Source organism: Micropterus salmoides, unplaced genomic scaffold (assembly GCF_014851395.1).
Source record: "Micropterus salmoides isolate LMB-PRFRI ecotype aquatic unplaced genomic scaffold, ASM1485139v1 Ms_hic_scaffold_22, whole genome shotgun sequence".
Taxonomy (NCBI): Eukaryota; Metazoa; Chordata; class Actinopteri; order Centrarchiformes; family Centrarchidae; genus Micropterus; species Micropterus salmoides.
Genome location: NW_024041373.1, coordinates 22,644,236 through 22,671,200, shown reverse-complemented (window position 1 = coordinate 22,671,200; position 26,965 = coordinate 22,644,236). Strand labels below are relative to the sequence as shown.

The following is a 26,965-nucleotide window of genomic DNA, read 5'->3' as shown; positions in this document are numbered from 1 at the left end:
TTACAGTATATTTTTGACTGGGGGGAGCTTCAAACTCCACAATGTACAGTATCTCACAAAAGTGAGTACACCCCTCACATTTTGTAAATTTGACTATATATTTTCATGTGACAACACTGAAGAAATGACACTTTGCTACAATGTACTGTTCCCTCAAAATATCATATCACACAGCCATTAATGTCTAAACCACTGGCAACAAAAATGAGTACACCCCTAAGTGAAAATGTCCAAATTTGGCCCAAGTGTCAACATTTTGTGTGGCCACCATTATTTTCTAGCACTGCCTTAACCCTCTTGGTCATGGAGTTCACCAGAGCTTCACAGATTGCCACTAGATTCCTCTTCTACTCCTCCATGACGACATCACAGAGCTGGTGGATGTTAGAGACCTTGCGCTCCTTCACCTTCTGTTTGAGGGTGTCCACAGATGCTCAATAGGGTTTAGGTCTGGAGACATCATCTTTACTCTCAGCTTCTTTAGCAAGAGAGTGGTCGTCTTGGAGGTGTGTTTGGGGTCGTTGTCATGTTGGAATACTGCCCTGCAGCCCAGCCTCTGAAGGGAGGGGATCATGCTCTGCTTCAATATGTCACAGTACATGTTGGCATTCATGGTTCCCTCAATAAACTGTAGCTCCCCAGTGCCGTCAGCACTCATGCAGCCCCAGATCATGACACCCCCACCACCATGCTTGACTGTGGAAACTTTTAGAAAACACCTTAAGACACATCTTTTTAGACAAGCTTTTAACTAGCCATATAGTTTTGTATTTTAAGTGTTGTTGTTATTTGTTTTATTTTATTCTATTTTTTACTGTGAAGCACTTTGTGACCCCTCTTGTCTGTGAAGGGTGCTATATAAATAAAGTTTACTTACTTACTTACTGTAGGAAAGACACTTGTCTTTGAACTCCTCACCTGGTTGCCGCTACACACTTGACCCCATCTGAACCGAATAAATTTATACAGGATATGGTTCTAGCAATCCATGTCCTTAGTCTGCTTGTCTCCCGCAAACTGTTTGTTTGTATAATTTTTAGAAGAGGCTTCTTTCTGGGACGAGAGCCACGCAGACCAATTTGATGCAGTGTGCGACGTATGGTCTAAGCACTGACAGGCTGACCCCCATCACCTCAACCTCTGCAGCAAAGCTGGCAGCTCTCATATGTCTGTTTCCCAAAAACAACCTCTGGATATGACTGCTGAGGATGTGCACTGAACTCTGAGTGGAACCTGTCCTTTTGAACCGCTGTATGGTGTTGGCCACCATGCTGCAGCTCAAGTTTCAGGGTCTTGGCAATCTTCTTATAGCCTAGGCCAGGGGTTTTTAAAGTGTGAGGCGGGCCTCCCTAGGGGGGCTCCAAACAGTTTCAGGGGAGGCTCAGTGAATGGAAGTGAAACAATATTACATGAGAACTTGTAAGTCTAATGTGTCACATGACACCGGGCAGGGAAAATGACTAATTGACTAAAAACAAAGAAAGAACAACACAGCAAGAAGCAACTCTGTGAAATTGAGGAATACTTTGAGTCCAACCAGTTCTGGGAGAAATGGAACAACCTAAACAAAACCCAGCAGGATGAATTGGCGATCCAAGATGGAAATACTTGGATTAATCACTTTAGTGAATTATACAGTAATATTACAAAAAATGATAATCAGTACAAGATATTCACGAAATGGAAAACTCTGGAGGCAGGGATAAAAAACAACCAAAACCCTCTAGATGACCCTGTAAGAGAACAAGAATTAACAGAAGTCATCCAGTCCCTGAAAGGAAAAAAGGCTTGTGGTATTGATGGAATCCTCAACGAAATGATCAAATACTCAGACCATAAAATCAGATTGGCTATACTAAAACTGTTCAATCCCATTCTAGCAACTGGAACTTTTCTAGACATCTGGAGCAAAGGTTTAATAACCCCAATTCATAAATCCGGAGATTAATATGATCCAAATAACTACAGAGGAATATGTGTATCCAGTAACCTGGGAAAAATATTCTGCAACATCATTAATAAACAACTTGTCAACTTTCTTGATGACCACAATATTCTGCATAAATGGCAAATTGTTTTTTTGCCAAATTGCCACACAACGGACCATATATTTACCCTCCAGAAAAGAAAGGTATTTGCCTGTTTTGTTGACTTCCAAAAAGCCTTTGATTCCATCTGGGACGAGGGCCTTTTCTATAGGCTACTTGAAAGTGGCATTGGAGGAAAAATATATGATTTGATTAAGAACATGTATACAAAAAGTGAATGTGCCATAAAGATTGGAAACAAACAAACAGCGTTCTTCTCCCAGGGCCGGGGAGTGAGGCCAGGATGCAATCTCAGTCCAGTTCTCTTCAATCTATATATCAATGAATTAGCAAACCAATTAGAGAGTTCCACAGCAGAGGTCTGCTGTATGCAGATGACTTAGTGTTGCTCTCACCTACTAAAGAAGGTTTGCAGCAGCACCTTAACCTCCTGCAGAGATTCTGTCAGACCTGGGCCCTGACAGTAAACACAGCAAAGACTAAGATAATTATATTTCAGAAACAATACAGAAATCAGGTTACACACAATTTCTATTTAGACACCACTAAATTACAACACACAAAAAACTACACTTACCTTGGCCTCAACATTACATACACAGGGAACTTCGACATGGCTGTGAAAGATCTGAGGGACAAAGCAAGGAGAGCTTTACTATCACTTAAAATCAGTTAACCCCCAGACATATCATCACAAAGCCCTAACATACCAGGAGCTGAAACCAGAGAAGAGTCCCCTCAGCCAGCTGGTCCTGAGGCTCTCTGCAGTAACAAGTCCCCAACAGCCTCAGGACAGCAACACCAACTCAAGCAGACCAAATTATCCACAAGCAGAAAGAAAAATTTATTGAATACTGGAAAGAACCCTGACCCTAAAAAGAGAATTCACACTGGCAAATTATCTGAGTACAATAAAATGTCCTAAACTAAGAAAAATGTTGATAACATTCAGACTGAGTGAACACAGCCTGGCCATAGAAAAGGGTCGCCATAGACAGAACTGGCTACCACAAGAGGAGAGACTCTGCTCCCAGTGTGACACAGGGCAGGTAGAGACAGAGCTGCACTTTCTAACCTCATGTCCCAAATATAAAACACTAAGACAAAAACACTTTGCAAACATTTCCCAAATATACCCCGAATTCCAATTCATATCAGACACACAGAAACTCCCCTATTTACTGGGAGAAATGCCCAAATGTGAAATAATTGCTGCAAAATATGTCTCCTCATGCCATGAAGTGAGGACAACCAGTGGAACCTCAGACTGACAAATAATTGTACAAATTTTCAAATTATTATTATTTTGATCGTTTGATATTTTAGTAATTGTTTTCTTTTTACATTTGATACTGATTTCTTTTTAAAAATGTATTATTATTATTATTTTTAATCAATTAATTATTTTTTATTTTCTGCCTATTAATATACACACACGTTACTGTTTCATTTATTTATTTTATTTTTAATATTTTTTTATTTTTTTGACACACACACACGCTTACTGTTTTATTTATTTATTTTATTTTCAATATTTTTTTATTTTTTGACACATACATACGCTTTGATTACTTTACGCTTTAATTAATTGTTTAATGAAATGTATGGGGTTGATTGTTCTTATGTAGTTTGTATGATGCTTAGGCAATATTGTTTTAAACATTCATGCCAATAAAGCTTATTTGAATTGAATTGAATTGGACATTTTCACTCAGGGGTGTACTCATTTTTGTTGCCAGCGGTTTAGACATTAATGGCTGTGTGATGTGCTATTTTGAGGGGACAGCAAATTTACACTGTTATACAAACTGTACACTCACTACTTTAAATTGTAGAAATCATTAAATCATTTCTTCAGTGTTGTCACATGAAAAGATATAATAAAATATTTACAAAAATGTGAGGGGTGTTATACTATACTATATATATACTGTATGTGTTAAAGTCCAGAGCCCCTCCTCATTTTTTCTTCTGTGGTTCTACTCTAAATTCCTTTTGCCCTTTCCCCTCTCTCCTTTTTGTACAAATCCTCTGTGGGAGAGGTGAGTGTCATTTCTTTTGGCCCATTCATTATCCTAATCCATCCCATTATTTCCCCCTTTTTTTCAATTGTGTATTCTACAATGTTATAATGTCTGTCTTCACCTGTTTTAAGAGTGAGTACTGTTAGCTTTTTGAACATATATATTTTATTTCGGTGGGAGCTGGAGCAGGCAGTACAATTTCATGGAGGTTTTGTTTCCCTATATGTTTGTCAGAATAAACAGAGGTCAGCCATAAAAAGATCTCTGTGTCACAGAGTCTTTCTCGTCATATCAAGACAACACAGAAGCACACTGGTCACACACACATTATGCACAATCTATACATGTTTTCCACAGAAAAGATGTGGCTCATTATATTGTGAAAAAGAAACAAGAGTACAACCTGATGAAAAATAGCAGATGCACTGCCTCTATCTCTAGTGCAACGTGTATAAGATATGTAACATGAAGAGAAGAAGCAGATGAAAGGAGAGTAGAGCTCTTTTCATGAAGCTAGACAGAATAACCTGTAGAAACACCTGTCAATGCAACGCAATCCAATGCAATCCATTTACTAACTTCAGCAATAATGAGCACAAAAATGAATGAACACTTTCACCACAGTGTCAATAAACAAGACATAAGCTTCACAAAGTTGGAATTAGATGCATCATCAGTCACTGGTGCAAAAACTTTACTTTATGTGTTATGATTATGTTGGTGCACTAAAGAAAAACTTCCTTCAGTGATTTTTGTAACATTGTAACACTACAGGCTACAGTTTGTGACAGTGAAAAGACCCCTCTCAAGACATTTTGACATGTCAGAGCAGAAAGGCACAGCTGCACATAATGACATTAATGATGGCTCTGTTACCTTCAGGTGTGCTGGTGTGCCAGCATGCACAATAGCAATGCACCATCTAAATGGAATGCAGCCATTATTCTGTTATTACTTGCACCTGTTTGACAAGTTAAAATGTAGTGTCTGCAGTGAAAAAGGTGTGCATATGAATGGCGATTATATTGCCGACCCATAGAAAGTGTTTTCAGGGGACACAATGCACATAATAGTGATCCTCAAAGAGATGTAGTTAAGTTATTAAATCAGTCATAGATAGATAGATAGATAGATCATCCAATGTCAGATAACGTTGTTTTCCTGAACAGTGAGAGCAGTGTAATCTGATTGGTCCCTGTGAGAGCCAGACCCGAGTGCATCGTGGGTAGGGTTTTGCTGGTTAATGAAAGCTAATGATGGAAATGTGACTGTGTCTATGTGTGTGTGCGTGTATGAGTGTGTGTTGGGCTGATTAAAGTCTCGGGGATGGCATTGCTGTACGTAATGTCTGCCTAGGGGCTGAATCCAGGCCAAATGTATTTATGTGTTTAGTTAATTTAGGATGCAATGAAGAGCTCTGGTGGACTAATTGATCTGTACAGGAGGACACACCAAAAACAAGGCCTCCATTAAAGAAACCTCCAGGGACCCGGGCTCTGATGAGTGCATGGAGTGTGTGTTTATGTGTGTGTGTGTGTCTGTCTGTCTGTTGCTGTGCTTGTGTATCTTGACCAGTGGAAATCTCAAATACCTGCTCCAAAGCACTGACAGCACTGATTGTGTGTAAGGATTATTGTGAGGATTGTATATTTTGAGCCATTTGGGGAAATAGATGATGGTACTATTCTCATGTCTTTGTGTCACGCACAGAGCAGAGAGCAGAGAGAAAAAGTCAGTCTCTCCAAGGTACAGCTAACAACAGCTCTAAAGTTGACATATTCACAAAATCTATCTTTGTTTAATCCGTACATAAAATATAAAATTTTCAATCAGTTACGCATTGTGAGCAATTTCTTGATGAACAACAATTTCTCTGTCCTCCCAGTACTTCTGTGCAACATCTTTATCTACAGAGCGGTTTCCTGCCTGTTGTTCAAGAAAAAGTTCCAGCTCATAGGCTGAAATCCCAAACATATGTTTTAAAAAGAAACACAGCCTGACATCAACTCCATGCTTAAGTTAACATGAGATTGATATCAGTCTTCTCAGCTCATGATTGAAAAGGAGACGAATAAGCATGTTTCCCATAATGGTGAATAATTCTTTTGATTTTGACAAAATTGTTTTCTACCAAAGTCCTAAACCTGGCCACAGCTACATGGCCAAATTTATTTGGCAGCTTAAATGTGGAAACTGTCATCTATGTCCAGTAAATTCAATTATCCAGTTCATCAGGGAGGAAGTTATGTACACACGATTTGTGCCCTAAACATAAAATTTGCATTACACATCGATGCTGCTCATTTCCCAAATTTCATCCTGCTGTGTTGACCTATTGTCTCCATTTTCAGCTCTGAATGCAGTCGGTCTCCTGCTGCAGTAAACCAGATTTAGCCATCAGGGGAGTTTAGCTGTAATTTAACAGACTAATCTCCTCTGGCTGTGGATGGCAATCCATCATCTAACCCAACTGGGTGCACACTGAGCCAGAAGGAGAAGAGTCTTCCCACATGGGAGATAGAAACCTGTTTGACACTGGCACCTATGACGACATTTCTGTTGAGTGTCAGGGCCTGTCATTTGTCTGTGGAGGGATGTCATGATACTGTCATTTCTGCACAAACACTGTTAGTATGATGGTCACTTCCTTCCACCAAAGAGAGGTTACTCATACTGTAACACACAGCGATGCATATTCAATATTTGTCTCTTATCTCTCGTTTCATTGTATCTCCATCCTTGCCCACAAACCCATAAGAATCAGAATCAGAAGGAACTTTATTGCCAAGTAGTGTTTTACACATACAAGGAATTTGCTGTGGTGATAAGGTGCTACACGTAAACGAACATATAGTTGACATAAATAAATGTAGAAATATATAACTATGGAATGGAAGAACAACGTTACAGATATATACCTGTGCATTATTCTGGGTCTGTGTCGTGCAGGAGTACTTAAATTTGATAGTACACGTATCAGTCATTATACTATATATCAAATGTGCACACACAGTAGAAAGTATTCACATATTTCATGTCAGTCTCGGGCAGGTGAGGCAAAGCACTGTTGCATTCAAGATTCAGAATGAACAACATGGTTTATTGTGGTTTTGTGCTGATGAGTTTTTGTATTTCTCACACTGTCATTACTTTTTTATCGAGGTAATTCAATTTCAATCCTGTTTTTAAACAGTCATGGCTTTCTGCACATGAAGACATGTGAAACTGCTTAATTTCTATGTACAGAGACTGGTCAACAAGGACAACAATAGCAAAATGTATTTCCCTATGTTGGAGAGGAGCTCTACTCTAACACACAGAGACACGGAGACATGCAGCAGATGAGCTAAGCAATAATTTTACTATTCAACACAACTGTGGGCGGCACAGTGGTCCAGGTGGAATTTCGCTACATGTATGTGACAATAAAGTATCTTCTTCTTCTTAACTTTCAACTGTCTGCAAAATGTCTCTGTCTCAAAATGTAATTGTAAATGTTAAACGTTGGTACTCTTTCATGACAGTTTTCATGTTTCGTAGTTCAACTGTCTTTTTACAAAACAAATGAATTAAACATTTATACCACACCAGAGCCAGAGCCTGTACTACCGTGTGTTTGGAGACTGTAGCCACTTTAAATAATAAAGTTATAATTTTGTTGTGACACCTCAGATCCTGTTTTTTTTCACCTTGCTCCGTCACTTTCAGTCACTCTCCGGTCCAGTCTTGTGTCTGCCTTGTTTTCTGTATTTGATACAGACTCTCTCTTTCACACTCTTTCTATCATCATCTATCTCTATCTTATCTCAGTGTCTTTAGTTCATATATCCACCTGCCACACACACACATACACACACACACAAACACACACAGATCCTAGTGAGTCCCGTCAGGCTGCCAGCAGTAATCTGCCATCAGAGTCGTCACTCTGTGGTTGGTAATTGGATAATGCAGTGCAGAGTCACTCAGCAAGCCAGGGGATTCCCCTCATCACACTGGCTGGTGGGAGAGTCGTGACGCAGAGTGTTTCATTACAAAGACGTCCTAAAAGTAGATTCCACTGGTAAAGTCACCACATTGTTTAAAAAAAAAAATACAGAATCCTTGTCTTTAATCGTCTGTAAAGTCTTACTGACCTTAAGATTCATCAGTAATATTATATACTAAATATTAATAATAAACTAATATTATAGTACTAAAACTTTTATTACTTGTGGTATTTGTAGTAGTATTATTGATGGTACTAATATTAGTAATAGTATATCTGTAGTAGATGCAGCATCGCTGGCTCGTAAAACTAGCAGCATATTCATGGTAGTAGTTTTTGCAGTTTTAATAGAAGGGTAATAGTTGTAGTATGAAGTAATGTTAGACATAGTAGTAGTATTGGTGATTCTGTAACATACATTTATTTATATATTACTGGTGTGCATTGTACCTGCTCCATAAACCTGAAATACACAATAAAAATAACTACTAGCAGTGCTAGCAGTAGTAGTAGTAGTAGAGGCGGCAGCAGTAGTACTTGTTGTCATAGTAAGTAGTGATAGTGCTTGTGATAACAAAAGTATTGGTAATTGTATTTATGTAATATGTTATATTATGTAATGGTATTAGTGGCAGAAGTAGTCGAATTGGTGTTAGTTGTTCTGGCAGTAATATTACTACTGGTGCAACACATTCGGGTTGACTGGTAGTACCAGTCACAATAGTAGTGATAGTAGTAATAACAGTAATAATAGTAGTAATAATAATATTACTGTAAATCATGCTTAGTAGTAGAAGCAGTTGTATCACAGGTTCATGGACTTGTATTCATACAGAGCTCTTCTGGTCTACCAACCACTCAAAGCTCTTTAAACACTTCATACACTGATGGCAAAGGCTGCCATGCAAAGTGCTAACTGCTCATCAGGAGCGACATAGCACCTTCTTTCCAAAATGCTCATGATGACACACAGACAACACAGCCATCAGGAGTAATTTGGGGTTCAGAATCTTACAATCCAAGGACACTTTGACTGGACAGGCAGAGCCGGGAATGGACCCAGAAGTAGTTGCAAGGCTGGATGACCACCACAAAGTGAGCAATGGCCCTGGGCCTCAGCTCTCCAGGGGCTCTCAAAGCCCCAGGTTCACTCTGTGTCCATTGGTAGTTTGACGAAGTACAAATTGGTTTGTAAGTTTTGCACCACTCACCATATCAACTGAAATAATGAGGACCCTAAAAGAGTACACCACCGATTTGACATTGCACTTCTATAACATTATCGGTCTCACGATGGACAGTAAAAACATACATAAAAATTGATGTTGCAGAACCAGATATAGTCATTTTATTAAATGCATTCTTCTTCCTTGTAAAAACCTGGTGCCTACATTACCCACAATGCAACTAGACTGCAAACAGTTTAATCAGAGATGTGGGTGTGCTAGTAGTAGTTTATGTAGCGTTTAGCCGCTAGCCTCAAGCAGAGATGAGGAGCAGGCTACAGAGGTCTGGTAACCTCACTTCTATACACCTCTAGATTATTTTCATGTTCTTGTAGTCCCCATCCCCAACCGACACTGACTCATGACATCACTTGAGAACACGCCAGAAAATGCTTTATACAACTTCTTTCCACATGTTGTAGTACCATCCAAGACCTTTAAACAGTATTTGATGTGTAAAATAAGTGGAGTTAGTTCCCCTTTAAGGCAAGGATTATAATACAGTAGAGGGGCTCTGTGTCATTATTTACTTAATTATTTGACTGGCTATTGTTTTGAAATGCATACTACATTTTCCTAAATATATTTTCCTTAAATCTTCATTCAGTTTAGCAATGGTGTCAATAGTATTACAAGTGACAGTAGCTGTAGTAGTAGAAGTCAATTTCTAGAAAAAGAAAAAACGAGGTTGTTACATTCTTGTTGTAACATCCTCTGTGTCATCCTTGTGTACCGAGGTGAGGCGGCCTGTTCTCATCTATAGGAACGTTTTCTTCCGTACATTCCATCAACATAATAACGCTGATGTTTCCTCCATCAGCTTCCTCTTCCTGCAGGGATCTGTCTCCAGTCACTGCTGTCAATTAGACCAGCTCATTCTCCCATGGACTTCTGCGTAATCTACTTTTCTCTCTGGACTGATCACATTAAGGTTCAGATGGTGCCATCATGGTTAAGAAGAGAGGAGAGTAGGGGGGTGGGGGTCATCTGCTGACTGGGAGGAGATATCAAAGCCCCTGGAAGGCCAGAGACGCTGTTGTCACGATGTAGCGGTAAATAAAATTTGTGATCATCATCATCAGGTACGCAAACACGAATGCAAGCAAACATGAATCATATTTTCAGAAAATGCTTGCTTCCACCTTTAAAGACCTCTTTTTTAAAAATATATCTCATCACATATGTCACTTTATTTATGAACTTTAGGCAATACATCTGATGTAAAACTACTGGGCTACTTATCTGCTGATTGGATGTTTGAGGCACAGATTGGGTAACTCGGTGTCAGTCAAATCTGGTAACGCTGGCCATAAACCCAACCTTAATGTTTCATCATCATATAAAGTTGAGACGGCACACATGTTAGCAAACAGTCGCTTATTTACACATCTAGCAGATAAAGAGCCACAACCATTCATTTGGAGCCATCTTTCTGGCCAATTGATGAATGCAAGTCTGACATTTACTCTCCTTGTGGCTCTGTTTTGGTGTCCACCATCTTTTGATGGAAACATCAGACTCTAAATGCTCCATTGTATACACCAACTAATCGCAATCTTGTCTGTCTGCTGTTTGGTGCTGAGCATGTAGTGTATTGTTGGTTTTTATAGTTGTTTTTTGCTGAAAACAGCTGCTGTCTGGAAATAAAGCTGATGAGAGCGGTGAGTGAACTGACACAGTAAAGTTGTGTTGGGAGTAAAACCAAAACAGTGAGCTGAAGACACTAAACTCTGTAGAGCAAAGGATAACTGGGTTCATCTTTACAAGCAACAGAAGATGGAGTGACAGGCAATAGACTTATCATACAAACAGACTGGAAAGAAATAGCAGCTGTAAAACAAACTGACAATATTAGTTACAGCAGATATAAGCATGTATACATACAAGTACAATATATATTATAAAGTGAATTTTAATTACGATAAGTTAGACTTTCAGACAAATGTTAATGTTTTTGGAAACTTAAAAAAACTTAAATCTCAATTAAAATTGTCAAAATAAGTTTAAAAAAATATATCATGAAGATATTAAATATAATTATATAGAATATAGACAAAATAGTCTCTGTGTCTGTATGCTTACACCTTCCATGTCTACTTTGACATAATATCATTTTAAGCAGATAACAGTTTATCTATTTGTCTGTCTGTTTAATTTAACAGCACCACCACTACCTCTTTTCTTTTTGTCTCTCCTCTGTCACCTACAGAAGCTCTGCAATATCTCTGTAAGTCATTTCTTAGCAATCATCTTTTTCTTTCCAGTGATATTGGCTAAATGGTTCACACTCATTTACATGGATGGATGGATGGATGGATGGATGGATCAGGTGCTGGCCGACGTCACGGCTAATTCACTGTGCCATTCCAGCAGAGAAATTCAGGCTCATCAGGGACAATGTGGGTGGATTCAGAAACACTTCAGTCCTGTGTGTTGCTCTTTTGTAAAAGCCCAGCACAACCTGAAATAGAAAACAGTGTCAGTATCTTCTATCCTCTAAAATTTTATTTTATTAATGGTAATCTGCAAGATCCTTATGTTTTTATTCAGTCTTCAGCACCGCCTGTGGTGCACAGGGCTCACTGTGATGGATATAAACAAATACATGTAAATGGCAGCTGTAGGATTTTGATAACATTGTTGTGGAATTAAGTATTTGTGTCATGACAGGACAATACACAAGATAAAAAATGCATATGTTTACACCTCAAAATGATGCCTGGAAACACATCTCATTCTGTCCTATGAATTGCACTAAAAATTATTTTTATGAAAAGAATCAGGGCCATTCAAAGTGGGGTCCACAGGCCTGTGATAACATGTGTCATGCCTTATCAAACTACAAGAAACAAATTAGCACATAGTATAGTTTATATTTAGAGAATTAAAAAAAAAAAGAAAAATACATTCTACCATGTATGTCCAATGTGTCTGATAACGCAAGCGAAATCAAATAAACACAGTGTAGAACAGATCAAGGCCATTTACTGGAAATTCGTTTACTGGTGATTTCTGTGTGTAATTTTAAACACTTCATACAATGATGGCAGAGGCTGCCATGTAAGGTGCCAACTGCTCATCAGGAGCGACACAGCGCTTCCTATCCAAAGTGCTCATGATGACACACAGACAGCACAGCCATCAGGAGCAATTTGGGGTTCAGAATGAACCCCAACTGATATTTAGGGTTTCACATGTGACATGAATAGCAATATATTACTGACTGATTAACTACACATCTTACATCTTAAAAAGTTGTCGATGTTTCAGCGAACACTTATCTCTAGTCTAGTGTCAGCTGGAAAGATGGAAGGTGATCTGGTTCAAGGCTGTGCTGGGAAAAAAGCACAGTATTCATAGTACATTTTTATTGTTAACTTTATTTCCATGACCATATTTGAGGAACTGCAGAGCATTTTGGAAGTGAAACCATTGAAGAAGAAGACCTTTCTGTAGAACATTCTCAATACATTTCCCTAAGAAAAGATGTCATTTGAGCAGAGAGCACTTCTCTGACATTGTGCATTCAAGAGTTTGCATCCTATGAACTAAAGAACAGAAACAAAATGACAATAAAAGATTGTTACTGTAGGTAACTACTGTATAACAGATCTGCAGAAAACTCTTGAGTTTAACTTCCCCTCAGACATATTTTCCATTTACAGTTCTTGTCGAATTTCCAATGTCTTCCTTCCTGCCTTCCTGCAGCAGTCGACCCGCCCTGTGCTGGGAGAAGTATCCAGGGAAATGATCAGATGAGTCAATGACATCAACTTGGCATATAAATTAGTTATTCCTATGATTAGTTAGAAGAAAAAGAAAAAATCTCCCCACTAATATCACCATAGGCCTGTTTGGTACCGAGCGTGAGCAAGACCAATGACGGAAGCAGCGACCTACTGACGTATCAGGCCCCTGATCGAATCTGATGTCCCCTCCTGCTCCATGAGAAACATCCAGGTGTATAAAACGGGAGGAGACCTGAATAAAGACAGAAAGAAAGAGAGTCAGGAAGCATCGGGTCAACAGAGTGGAGATACAGCAGCGGCTCGAGATCAGGACTTTGGAGAGTGCAGAGGAAACGAGCAAACGCAGACAACTTTCTGTAGACCACATGTAAGATTTAATATTTACGTAGAAATTATTTTAGTTTTTTAAGATGTTGCGTTCTGGGAGGTCTCCGGTTTGGCCATTTTGAACAGGTTTTGGATAAGTATCGCTAAATGTTTTACGAATAAATTGCTCGTTGTAATGTTGGCAGCAGCTCGATACATTCAGTTTGGTTTGTGGTCTATGTTGGCAACATAATCGCAACGTCCCCGGTGTAATAGGATGTTTTGTGCTCGCCGTATCTGCATTGTGCGTAATTACGCATTGGAGTTATTTTTCTTTCCTTTGTTAAAAACATAAACGTGTCAAAGATCAGTATCCTAGTAATCCCTCGTGGATAAAATACTCTGTTACTCTGTTTTGTCTATTTTCTGTTGACAAGTATAGTGACTTGAGACGCAGATAGCTCAAAAAAAAACTTAACATTAAAAATGCACGGAGGAGATTTTTTCATGTCCACAGTTAAATGTACTCTGATTACTATTTTGGAGGAAATGGAAAGCAATTTGGCAGTGACCTCATTTGAAGAGTAGGATTTTTCTGTGAGCAGAAGCTCAACACATTCAATCTGGCTTGCATTCTATATGGAGGCAACAGAATTTAAGCGTCCCCAAGGTGTAATGAAAGGTTTTGTCCTCGCCAGTCGTGCGTAATTACGCATGAGATTTCGCAGCTTTCTCTTGCTCTCGGCTGCCAGAATTCACCATTACATGAGCAATTTATTTAAGATAAACGGCCAAATGGCTCTTCGCGGGGTAAACTACCCTTTTTTCTTACCTTTGCCCCGAGCAATTAACCACTTGTTTATGACTTACCTGTTGCGCGTAATTTAAGATAATTAATAAAACTTAAGAGCAGATGATGATGATCTTTATTCTGTTGGTAGACTGTTGGGAAATGACCTGGTACGCCCATTGTGTTCAGCTTAGTAGGAGAATAACACATTACCGTTTCCATCCTCAGGTGTAAAGCGATGTTACAACGGTCCGGCCCCCAGCTGCTTTTCCTAATAGCCCTGTGCAGTGTGTTGTACTCCCGGACTCTGAGTCTGCCATACACATCCATGAGGTAAGAGAAACTTGTGTTATCTGCAACTAAAACTGCTGAGAGGGGGGGAAGCCAGCGCTGTATGATTAGACCCGTGGGTGAATTTGAGCAGGTTTGTCTCAGGACTCGTGCACAGATTCATTAATCGCAACACCAGAGGAGAATTCTTGACTTTTGTTATCACTAGTGTCAGAAATAATTTCAATATTCAATATTGCCACTACTTCTAGTCAGGTTAATGCCGAACATCGTAGGCCTACATCACACGAACGTGTCGCAGAAAAAGTATTGTTTAAAGGTGAACAGTGCACTTTTTAAAACAGCAAAATGAAATCCGATTTAGACCATTATTAGTATGATTATTAACAATTCAGCCTCAGAATTGGAGATGGTGTTCTTCTGTTTGATATTTGCTGTTTTAATGCATCAAATGTAACCAGATTTTAATGAAACTGTCCTGTGACGCTGTGCAGACCGACGAGACACGCAGACGGTCTGTTCACCAGCGGGTACAGCAAACTCCTCGGACAGCTATCAGCGCGGAGGTACCTGGAGTCTCTGATCGGAAAGCGGGTCAGGTAGGTGGCGTCCCCACCCGGAGAGTGCAGATGGCTGAATTTCTCTTTTTCAATCGTGAAGGAAAGGGTTTTAGTAGTTTATTTATTGACATATTTTCTATAGCCTAGTCATTCCTTGTAACAGTGAAATGTAGCCCCGTTTTCACTTTTGGGAAAGAAACTCTTGACATCTGTTAGTCAATACCATACTGGCCTACAGGGCAAACCAGCACCTGAAAATTAGAGATCAGAAGGTTAATGCTGTTTTGAGATTTAACTTAACATAAATTATATTTTTGAAAACAGAAAAGGGAGGAAAGTGGATATAGATAGGGGCCAACTTCATCCTCTTCTTTTTAAAATGTGAACCCAAACCCTTCAGAGAATAGAACAGGAGTTAATCTCACTGTAATTTATGCCATAACATCTTAATAGATCTAGAAATGTTTCAGCATGTCAGCCAAAAATTGTTGGAATAATGTCATCTCAGAGTAACACACTGTCCATTTCAATGTTGTTTAGAAAGAAAATATCACAAAAATGTGTTTTAGTTATGAAGGAAAAAAATCTTGATTGTGCATATTACCATCAAGAATTTTGCTATTAAATTTTAGTTGACTTCTTGAAATGAGCTTGAAAATAAATCATGAGGTGCAAGTACTTGATTTTATTTCCCAAATTTCATCAATGGCATACCTAAATTCCTTTAGCCATAGAATCAGGTGGAATACAAATGAATGACAAGAAAGGTTCATAATGTTTCTTGTCAAAACCATACTTTCTTACTTTTACATCAGGGGAGACTTTATGCAAAATGTGAAAATATTGTTCATCTTGTTTCACTATTTCATGTAGAGAGAGTTGACACAAGTTTAACACCAGAGCACCTATTGACATTTGCATTGAAAGACCTGACCTGTCTGATGATGCATTTTGTAATTGATAAAATATTTTTAAAGGTTAATTTATGCCATTACTGCGTCATTACATGCAGCCAGGAGGCACACACACCCACATAGAAAAGAAAAATACCATAATTACAGATCCTGAGCTGCACTGACTTGAACTGTGGTGAAACCTTGATTGTTCTCTTTGTTTCTGTCATGATCTCTCTTCTGTCCAGTGATGAGCTGATGGAGGAGCCAGTGAAGCGCCACTCAGACGCCGTCTTTACAGACAACTACAGCCGCTTTCGCAAACAGATGGCCGTCAAGAAGTACCTGAACTCAGTCTTAACGGGAAAGAGAAGGTGGGTATCCGTCCAACCTTCCTTCACCTGTCCATCTGTTTAACTTTGTCCCTTAAGCTGACTGTATAGGTAAATAACATTATAACTCATTTGCATCACTGACAACACCACACCATCTTCTTATTTTAGTCTAACCCGAGTCTCTTGAACTCGGCATTTGTAATGAGATGTTACTCCATAAAATATACACTTTCTTACTCTGTAAAAACTTACACTTAAAATCGCAGGCTGTTGCCAAATATCTTGGTGCTACCCGCTGTCACAATGTCCTATTAATGAGATTTTTTATTCTACACAGTTGCTGATTTCTCTTGAGCCAGTATGTAAAGTAGCAGCCCTTAAGAACAACTGCAGCTAAAGGAATATTCAAATTTGACTTTACCACTCAATATCTGTGGTTGCTGCTCACTGAGAATCAAATGAGCTCAGCGTTTGTAAAACAGACTAACCAACAAATTATGAGCAATTGAAATGATAACATGACCAAAGACCCTTGGAACCTTTTATGCAGCTTTTTGAATATGTCATTGTAGATCTAAAACAAAGCATAAATCAATAGCTGCACAGCCTAATTCACCCCTAAAATTCAATAAATAAAACAACACAATGAATGAAGCTTTCAGGTGAACTTAATAGTATCTAAACACAACAAGTATTTAAAAAGATAAACTTTTTCAAGGCATATACTAAAGCTAAAATATGATGAATACTGACTAATTTTCCAACGTTCAATCTGCTGGCTCCATAAAAGTTAATGTTTGTTTATCATCTTTATTTGTCTTTCGGGTGTGATTTTCTGATAAAATAGCATGTGAATGAAACACAGTTTAGTAGCTAACATGGACTTGGTGCTAAAAAAAACAATAAAGGCAAAAATCTGACATCCAGAACAACAAAACTAATCTAACCAGCTGATTATTGGACCAAGACCAAATAGCCGCATCTTCTACTTGAAAGTTTTTGAGACACCTAGCTTAAAAATACAAAGTTAAAACGCAGCAAACTTAGCTGAACATGTAGTATGGTCAAGAAATAATACACAAGAAAGAATGAAGGCAAGCCACATGTTATTTAGGGAAAAAAGTTTTTTTTCCTCAGTCAGTAGCCTTTGCTATATTTTCCGTTATATTTTCATCAGCCTTAAAAATTCAAGTATTTGTATGCATAAAATAAATATGTAATAAAATGAATAAAATAAAAGTATTGACATGTATTGACATATTTTCACACCAAACAAACACACACAGCCTAGAAGATCCTGGAACCAGCGACCTGGAGGAGTCCAGGGATGAACCCAACACCTTCCAGGAGAACTACAATGACGTCAACGTAGATCACCTCCTAAACAACTTTCAACTGGTAGGAACGCACACACACAAATGTTTGTACTGTTATACATGTGGCCATCCTTGACATGATGCATTCAAACCCTACCTCACAACTATATGCCTAACCCCAATCCATACAAAAGTTCCTCACACTCAAGGTCTAAAACTCAAATTGTTCCATAGAGAAATAGACGTTAAGAGCAAACAAACATAATATCCTCAAATGTGAACATTTAATTGGCCTGAATCTGGCAATATTTCTGATGTGCACACTCACACGCATACATTAAGGATACAACAAATCTATTAATGCTAATGTCTATTTTCTTCCCTCCTGTTTTCTGCAGCCACTTTGAGGAGGGGCCCATGCTCCAGTGAATACCTTAAGTCATCCTCATGAAACCGCCCATTCCAAAAACAACACAGTGTTGATCCAAAGGACATTCGACAGTCAAATCAACCAATGATGATGTGTTTTCCAATGTGGTTATCTATCTATTCATTCACACAGTACGTGTTTACACTGTATATATACAATATATACACTACTAATCACTAAAGATTGGTCCAAAGACTCTGTGCGCTCTGAGCAACATGCATGTCCACGTTCTGTTTGGTCAATCAGCGTTTGAAAACTGCAACTAGTAACAGTAATTATAAACAGTACCTTATTTACTTTTTTTCTAATATCAATGTTCCTTTAACTTTCAATGGACAGATACTAACTTTTAATGAATAACTGTCCTATTAAATTTGAGTGAAATGTGTCCTATGAACTAATAAATCATTGAGTTAAACATTTGATCCCTCGAATGTCAATAGAACAGCATTTACTTTCAGTAGTGTACTTTTCCATTGATTTTCAGTGGATCAGTGCCAACATTTGTTCAATTAACTTTGAATGGAAAATAAGTCTGAATTCTCATGAATTTTCACTCACAACAGTTCCATTATCTTTCAATGGAGAATGTGTCCAACGCTAGCAAATTATTTGCAGATATTCAACTGAACCATGGCCCTATTTACTTAAAATAAGAAAATACTTGCATAAATTGGACTTACAGTGGAACTATTTAGCCTGGGATAATTTAATAGAAACACTGCTCTTTTCAATTTGAGTGAAATTTGTCCCATCTACTTTCACTTTAAGATTTGATTAGCATATACTTTCAATAGAGCAACTTTCAGTTGATCTCCTGTCCCTTTAGCTTGTAGAGACCAACGTTTGTACAATTAACTTTGCATGGAACATCTGTGTGATTGAATTCTGACTTATTTTTACTTACCGATAGTTCGATTAACGTTCTGTGGAGCACTTGTACGATTAATCTTCAGTGGAACACAAACACCATTACTGCTTTATAAAAATTTCAATGGAATATAAGTGTTGTTCTATTAACTTTCAATGGAAATATTTATCCCAATAAAGTTTAATGGAGCAACTGTTACATTAAATTTGAAAGAAATCTATCCCATTCACTTTTAGTTAAACATTTTACCCGTTGAAGGTCAATGGAACAGCAATTGTTTTTGCTAACATCCCGTTAGCCTTATGTGAAACATTTGTCCAGTTGGCTTTCAAAGGGACATCTGTCAGATTAGATTCTTATCAATTTTAGCTAACCAATAGTTCCATCAACTTTCATAGAACAATAGATTACAATTAACATTTGGTTGTTATTATATCATTAGGATGATCACTTTCAATTGATTTATTGTTCTATTTTACATGGGACAGTAAATTGAAGAACATCTGTTGTCACAAATTTAAATTAACAGTTGTTGCAGTAATTTTCAATGGTGCAATCATGATTTAAGTTCTGACTGAATTATTTTAGAAAATCCAAGCGTGGTCATTTGATGATAAGAAGGAGAAACAGGAGCAAAAGGAGGAGGAACACATTTTGAATGGACACAGATGCATATAATCACTTTATACTATTCAATATGTAGAGCAAAGACGTTATAACTGAGCATAGACCTGCCTTTAGTGCATATAGTGATGTACACCACTCACCAAATAAAAGATATTGTTTTATTTTTCAAAGCTGAGTCTTTTGTCTGGCTGATTGTTTGACGATTGACATTTTAGGACATGAGTTGGATCAATTTGGGTTTTTTAAAGACGATACATATAAAATTTAAGCGGCTGATGTTTGATGTTGACAGTTTCCCTTCTTGAAAGATTCCAAACAGGGTTGAGTGTTGTCTTCAAAATTTCATTATTTTCTGGGTTAAAAAAATAGCAATTAAATTAAATACTTTTCTAATTTAACCTCTTGAAAACGGACACCTATTTCCAGGAAAAACGCCTAAAATAACATACCCAAAATAATCATCACTCCTCAACCATTAGGCCTAGATTCATAATTCTGGTCTCCTTTGATAGCTTAGGAATATGAATCAACTGTAAATTCACCTATTTATTTTTCTATTAAAGAGTAAATGGAGGTGCAATAAAGGAAAATATATTTTCATCCTCGCCTGGTATAAAATCTATGTTTCAATAGCAATATCACGATCAAAACCATCTTCTAACTGATTATAATGCGACTGAATATCTTCTAATACACCTGCAATACAGCTGTAACTGTAAATTTGATGGCAAGAAACTAATATACAACAATTTTTCAAAAATATACCAGGCGAATGTCTATATTTTGGCCATCTTTACTGTTTATATGTTCACATTTATTGGGAGTTTTCTTCAAAACACTATTCCTGTACAACCACGTTACAAATAACTTAAAGCTATTATAAAAAAAAATATTCCTAATTCTTATCATCTTAAGTTTTAAGTTTCAACTTTTTTTAGCAAATACCTCCTTTCCTCTTGCTCATGTTGGCTGTAAATTAAATGTAATCTGCGTTCGATCAAGCAGTTCTCCTTCACTGTTGGGGAATTGGGAATTTCTGGGTCTCTGTAAATTATATAAAACAGAGTGCATGAGATGCTGTTTGTTATAAATTGGCACTATATAAATAAAACTGAATACATTTGAAATGAACAAACCTGGATTTAAACACTTACCTGGCCAGGTAAAACTCCTGAATTCCACAGTGAAAACAAATATCATGCTTATTGTAGAAATAATAAACTCTATATTGATGTCAAAATGTGTATCTACAATAAGTAATCCTCTATTTCACTGCTCATGCCTGAGCACCAGTGTTAGACAATAAAGACTGTCTGTTCCACTTCATCTCTCCTTCATTTTGACGAGAGAAATGAAACCTAACAGCTCAGGGATTGTGCAATACCAAGATGGCTGCCCGGGCAATCTTTATACACACAGAAAACAGCTGTTTTTGTACTGAAAACAGCAAAAACGGCAAAAGCAAGTGAGCGGTTGTAAGGGCCTGTGTCCACCAAAGCGTTTTTTATTGAGGCCAGTGTAGCAAAAGTCTCTTGCCACGGGTAACCCCAGTACAGACGCTGACTCAGGAGCTCATCCAACCAAAGATTTATTTCACCCACTGCACACATATAAACTCAACATAAAGTACTTTGTCGGGCCGGCTGTGCTTTCCCCAGCTCATTCACCCCGGTCAGTCCTCTGCCGGTCACACCAGCACCAAGACAAATCTTCACATACAGCCTCACTGGCTGTTCTTCACGTCATGGCAGGCAGCAGGAATCTGAGGTCCAGCTTAATTATAAATGAACAGCAGCTGTGACAATTTGCTCTCCCTGGCTCTGCTCACCTGAGCCACCTCCCCCACCTCTCCCCACTGCAGCTGAATGCAAACCATGCCCACCTCCACAGGCAGCGTCTTTTTACAATTCATTACAATGGGAGTGCCGCGTTATTACAACATGATAAAAACGTCAGCAGCGTGACGAGGCGCTGAGCATCTTTTCCACGCTGGGCACTGGGCGCTGAACTTTTTTTTTCTGGTTGCTGAGAGTTGAAATATGTTGAACTTTGGGAAAAACGCAGCATCATAGCAACCAAAGCTCTCAGCTGAAAAAAACGCTCCATGTCTCCAAAGCGCACCTTAGCGCTCCCAGCTAGGCATTTTCAGAAGAGCAGGTGGCATTTTCAGCTGGTAAAAAACGCTTTGGTGGACATGAGTACTAACTGTAAATGCTACCAGCCTACCTCAGGCATGAGTGAAACTGCAAATACAAGAGCCATAACGGCTCAGTAGTCACCCGGGTCAACAAGGTCTGCATCAGGTAGGGAACCAGGGCAACCTGATGACAAATGGGCTACTGGAACAAGACATTCATGGACTAGAGCGGAAAATATGGATCTGCATATACAAGCAATCCCAGTGAGAGAGGTTATATGCAGAGACTATGGGATATATGGATGCTTCAAAACCCATCAACAAAGAAACATCTCCTAGCTCAGTGTTCTAACAGCCAAAAACGGCAACTGCTATCACAAATAGAGATAGATGAGGTACAACAAATGGACCCCCAAGTACAACGACCAAGATTGCCAAGGCTAAGTACCCTCTGAAAGTCTGCTAGAAGATGTGAATGCAGCACTACATACTATCCCTACTAAAGCCATTTACTACTAAAACCGAGACCAATGAGATGATGTACAAGACATAGCTTTGCTATTACCATGGACATAGAGTGATGTTTCTTTGCATGTTATGTCTGTTTGATCGAGATTAAAGCAGCTGTAGACGTAAAGATACTGTTCAGTAAGGTTACTCTTCTGGCCACGTAAAATCTGATTTCAGGTCTTTTACACCTTATACAGTCTATGATTAACCAAAACTGGAAAACGGGGATGTCTGGCCACCCTAGTGTAGGATGAGATAAGAGATATGTGGAAGGCAACAACTGCAGCCATGTACAGTAATTACAGAATGATTTATGTTGTGATATAAGTTAATTTAGATGATTGGTGTTTGATGTGTGTTTGGTATGGATAAAAATGGTTGACATTCTGGCTGAGCCTACTAGCTTCATGGAGGTGTGTGGCATACATAGGGTGACAAAATACTAGATCATCCATGGATTTCTCTTTTGCATTTTGCACAAAAATCTTCCTGCCTGGTCCGTGCTTAAAAGGTTTCACCAGTGTTTAATTGTTTCAAAACAAACATTGCTGGTCCAGGTCAACTAATCAGAGTTTTTAATGGATGTGATCTTAAAGAGGATGTGACATGTTGACATATATGAGTAGAAAGCAGCAAGTGACCTTCACATCTTCCCCATGGGTGTCAGCTGATTGACATGAAGTTCAGTAACACTGACATGAAAACACAGGGATCACCCTGAATGCCTTCTCCTTTCTTTGTTGACCCAAAAGTGAATTTAAGTGCTGCCATCTTGCCAGTTGTCTAAGTACTGTGAGAAGAAGATTTGAGTTCTCCTGGGAATATTTGTTGGGAGTATCAGCAAACTTTAACACCACGCCTATTAGACAACAGCCATGACTGACTGTTGTCTACTGAATGTTAGTATCTTTTTCAGAGTATCCTATTTAAACTTATGGAAACAAAAACAACATTTAGTATTGAAAAGGTTTCAAAGGCAACATGTCACCAATGACAATGACCCTATATGTTTAATTTCTCTTTAATGGCAGTTTCCTTATTTGTTGTTTCTTTGTCATGCTGTTGCCACATCAGAAACAATGAAGATTTGAGTAATTTTTTTGTGACTGACTCTCGGACGAAATTGAAAGTGAAGTATTTCCCAATTCTGTTCACTATTCTGTCAGTCTTTTACTCACCATTCCTCCTCACCCAATAGTTTGTGATATGAGACATTGAATAGTAAGGGAGAAGAAACTGAAAAGACTGAAAATAGTCCCTAACAAATGCACTATTTTCTCCTGTTTGAGAAACGTTTACTAAAAACAGCAGTGCCCAGCTCAACATTTTATTAAAAAAATGAAAGTTTATTCCTGAGCTGCTTTTAAAGATGTATGTCTTCCGGAGGAACCAATGGGCTTGGAACTGAGTGCCACAGACAGGGTAGAGCAGGTTCAAGCAAGTCTTGAGACACTGAGACACAGACTAAGGCATAATTGATTTGTGCCTTTTATATAACAATGCTTTCAGACATGTTGACATGCTTCACATTTGCAGTCTTCTCAGTTGTCCAAATGTGAGTTTCCACAGCTCTGCTCTGTAATGGTTCTCACTGTAGGAGGAAATGTTTAGAGACAGGCGATGAAAGAAGTTGAAATGTAAATGGACTGTTTTGGCTCTGGTCTTCACAGTTTTGTGGCATTACAATAGGGTTTCTTATTTTCTGTCTTTGGCTGGAAAGCCAAAAAGCATCAGGAGGATCTTGGCTTACTGGACCCCACGTGCTGTGTCACACTGTTAAAAGTTTAGGTCATAATCTCTGACATTTCTGCAAATGTCTATTTTGCTGCTCTCCATCTTAACTGAAATGACACAACAGTGATTCATCCTACTTGCAGTTCATAAAAGCTTTTCCATTTTTGCAATGGCGTCACTTTGTCTTGAGAGTGATGGGGACATAGGGACTCAGATTAGGGGTGTGATGAGATACTCATGAGACATCACAATATGAGCTATAAGGTTCATGACAACGAGATGAAAAGATCCTTAAACAGTGTTTTAAAGATATCCTCAATGCCGAGATATACGAGGTCTGGGGGACCTCCCCCTGGAAATTTTGATCTTTAAACACTTAATTTCCTGCATTCTGGTGAACGTTTCTGCACCAATTTATGGTGGAAATGTTTTTATTTACGTAAAAGGAAACACAAAATTCAGGTAGCATGTGACATTTCAAAATCCAAAAATATAATCAAATCTAATGCAGTGCAGCTCTCAGTCATTCTGTGTTGCTTTCAGATCTGTTTCTCCTGCAGATCAACTTTTCATGTAATATCATCCCTGCTGAGGCAACACATAAATACAGTGCCTTGCGAAAGTATTCGGCCCCCTTTAACTTTTCGACCTTTTGCCACATTTCAGGCTTCAAACATAAAGATATAAAACTGTAATTTTTTGTGAAGAACCAACAACAAGTGGGACACAATCGTGAAGTGGAACGAAATTTATTGGATATTTCAAACTTTTTTAACAAATAAAAAACTGAAAAATTGGGCGTGCAGCCCCTTTACTTTCAGTGCAGCAAACTCTCTCCAGAAGTTCAGTGACGATCTCTGAATGATCCAATGTTGACCTAAATGACTAATGATGATAAATAGAATCCACCTGTGTGAAATCAAGTCTCCGTATAAATGCACCTGCTCTGTGATAGTCTCAGAGGTCCGTTTAAAGCGCAGAGAGCATCATGAAGAACAAGGAACACACCAGGCAGGTCCGAGATACTGTTGTGGAGAAGTTTAAAGCCAGATTTGGATACAAAAAAGATTTCCCAAGCTTTAAACATCCCTAGGAGCACTGTGCAAGCGATAATATTGAAATGGAAGGAGTATCAGACCACTGCAAATCTACGAAGACCCGGCCGTCCCTCTAAACTTTCAGCTCATACAAGGAGAAGACTGATCAGAGATGCAGCCAAGAGGCCCATGATCACTCTGGATGAACTGCAGAGATCTACAGCTGAGGTGGGAGACTCAGTCAATCAGTCGTATACTGCACAAATCTGACCTTTATGGAAGAGTGGCAAGAAGAAAGCCATTTCTTAAAGATATCCATAAAAAGTCTCATTTAAAGTTTGCCACAAGCCACCTGGGAGACACACCAAACATGTGGAAGAAGGTCCTCTGGTCAGATGAAACCAAAATTGAACTTTTTGGCAACAATGCAAAACGTTATGTTTGGTGTAAAGGCAACACAGCTCATCACCCTGAACACACCATCCCCACTGTCAAACATGGTGGTGGCAGCATCCTGGTTTGGGCCTGCTTTTCTTCAGCAGGGACAGGGAAGATGGTTAAAATTGATGGGAAGATGGATGGAGCCAAATACAGGACCATTCTGGAAGAAAACCTGATGGAGTCTGCAAAGACCTGAGACTGGGACGGAGATTTGTCTTCCAACAAGACAATGATCCAAAACATAAAGCAAAATCTACACTGGAATGGTTCACAAATAATCATATCCAGGTGTTAGAATGGCCAAGTCAAAGTCCAGACCTGAATCCATTAGAGAATCTGTGGAAAGAACTGAAAACTGCTGTTCTCAAACGCTCTCCATACAACCTCACTGAGCTCGAGCTGTTTTGCAAGGAGGAATGGGCAAAAATTTCAATCTCTCGATGTGCAAAACTGATAGAGACGTACCCCAAGCGACTTACAGCTGTAATCGCAGCAAAAGGTGGTGCTACAAAGTATTAACTTAAGGGGGCTGAATAATTTTGCACGCCCAATTTTTCAGTTTTTTTATTTGTTAAAAAAGTTTGAAATATCCAATAAATTTCGTTCCACTTCATGATTGTGTCCCACTTGTTGTTGGTTCTTCACAAAAAATTACAGTTTTATATCTTTATGTTTGAAGCCTGCAATGTGGCAAAAGGTCAAAGTTCAATGGGGCCGAATACTTTCGCAAGGCACTGTAGGCATCCTTCCTCTTTTGGCATGTTCAAAAGGAGAGAACGGAAAACTTGGCCAAAAAGAAACTGAGTCCACAAGTTGTTAAAGTTACTGATTGGTGGATGTACGTTTTTGGTCATTTTATGATCAGCAGCCTGTTTTTTTTTTTTTTATTAGCTTAAGTTGTTTTTTTCTTCTATATTTTCATTGCATGTTTTCTTAATGTGCAAATAAACCTTTCTAAAGGCATTTTTATTTGTTATTTAACTGCAAGCTATATTTCAGAAAGTTTTCAACAAATTATACTTTCAAAAAGTGGTGGGGACAAAATGAGTCATTTCAAAAATGTCCACAGCGTCTCCAGTGTAAATGACACCTGGGCATTTTTGGCTCCAATGCTCAGTGTTCTTTCCTATTGCAAAGGAAGTTTGCTTTATACAAAAAACTAACTTTTGTTAAGTTCTTGTTTAGTGGGCTGCGGATTTTCCACAAAATGTAGCTCTTCGGTCAATGTGAGATCTGTCCACACGTGCCACCTATAGGAAGGAACATGTTTATATAACCACCTTCTGACGAAAGAAAGTAATAGCTACCGCGATTTTAACATTTACGCCACCTGCAGGCAATGAGTGTCACTGCTTTTCTTTTCATTATAGCTGCTGTTTATTTATTTACCTTTTTAAACATCTGTAAACCAAGCTTGAAGATAAAATTAAGCATTCTTGTTGTCCATTAGACAAGGAGGCCTACTGTAAATTTTCTGGAGAAATCAGATCTTTTATTTCAGTACCACTCAATTGTTGTTGTTCAGATATTCAGAATTAAAGACTCTGATATTTAATTTCATTGTTTTCTTTGGCCGTCTTTTTCATATTTCTATTTTTAGCCCCTTGTACTACTTCTCAGTTGACAAATGCTCTTTTTCTACCTTTACAATC

General features: G+C 38.5%; 1 protein-coding gene across 1 annotated transcript; it reads left to right on the top strand.

The window, feature by feature from the left end:
• Positions 1-12,908: 12,908 nt before the first annotated feature.
• On the top strand, positions 12,909-19,629 carry LOC119917609 (vasoactive intestinal peptide). Its single transcript, XM_038738000.1, has 6 exons — positions 12,909-13,402; positions 14,360-14,464; positions 14,917-15,021; positions 16,124-16,249; positions 17,497-17,608; positions 17,925-19,629. Coding segments are annotated over exons 1-6 (459 nt in total). The 5' UTR covers positions 12,909-13,400; the 3' UTR covers positions 17,934-19,629.
• The last annotated feature ends 7,336 nt before the right edge of the window (positions 19,630-26,965 follow it).

Excerpts from the sequence above, each read along its gene's own strand:
- LOC119917609 (XM_038738000.1), top strand. Across the intron at positions 15,022-16,123 it reads CTGATCGGAAAGCGGGTCAG|TGATGAGCTGATGGAGGAGC; the intron begins GTAGGTGGCGTC and ends TCTTCTGTCCAG. Across the intron at positions 16,250-17,496 it reads GTCTTAACGGGAAAGAGAAG|CCTAGAAGATCCTGGAACCA; the intron begins GTGGGTATCCGT and ends AAACACACACAG.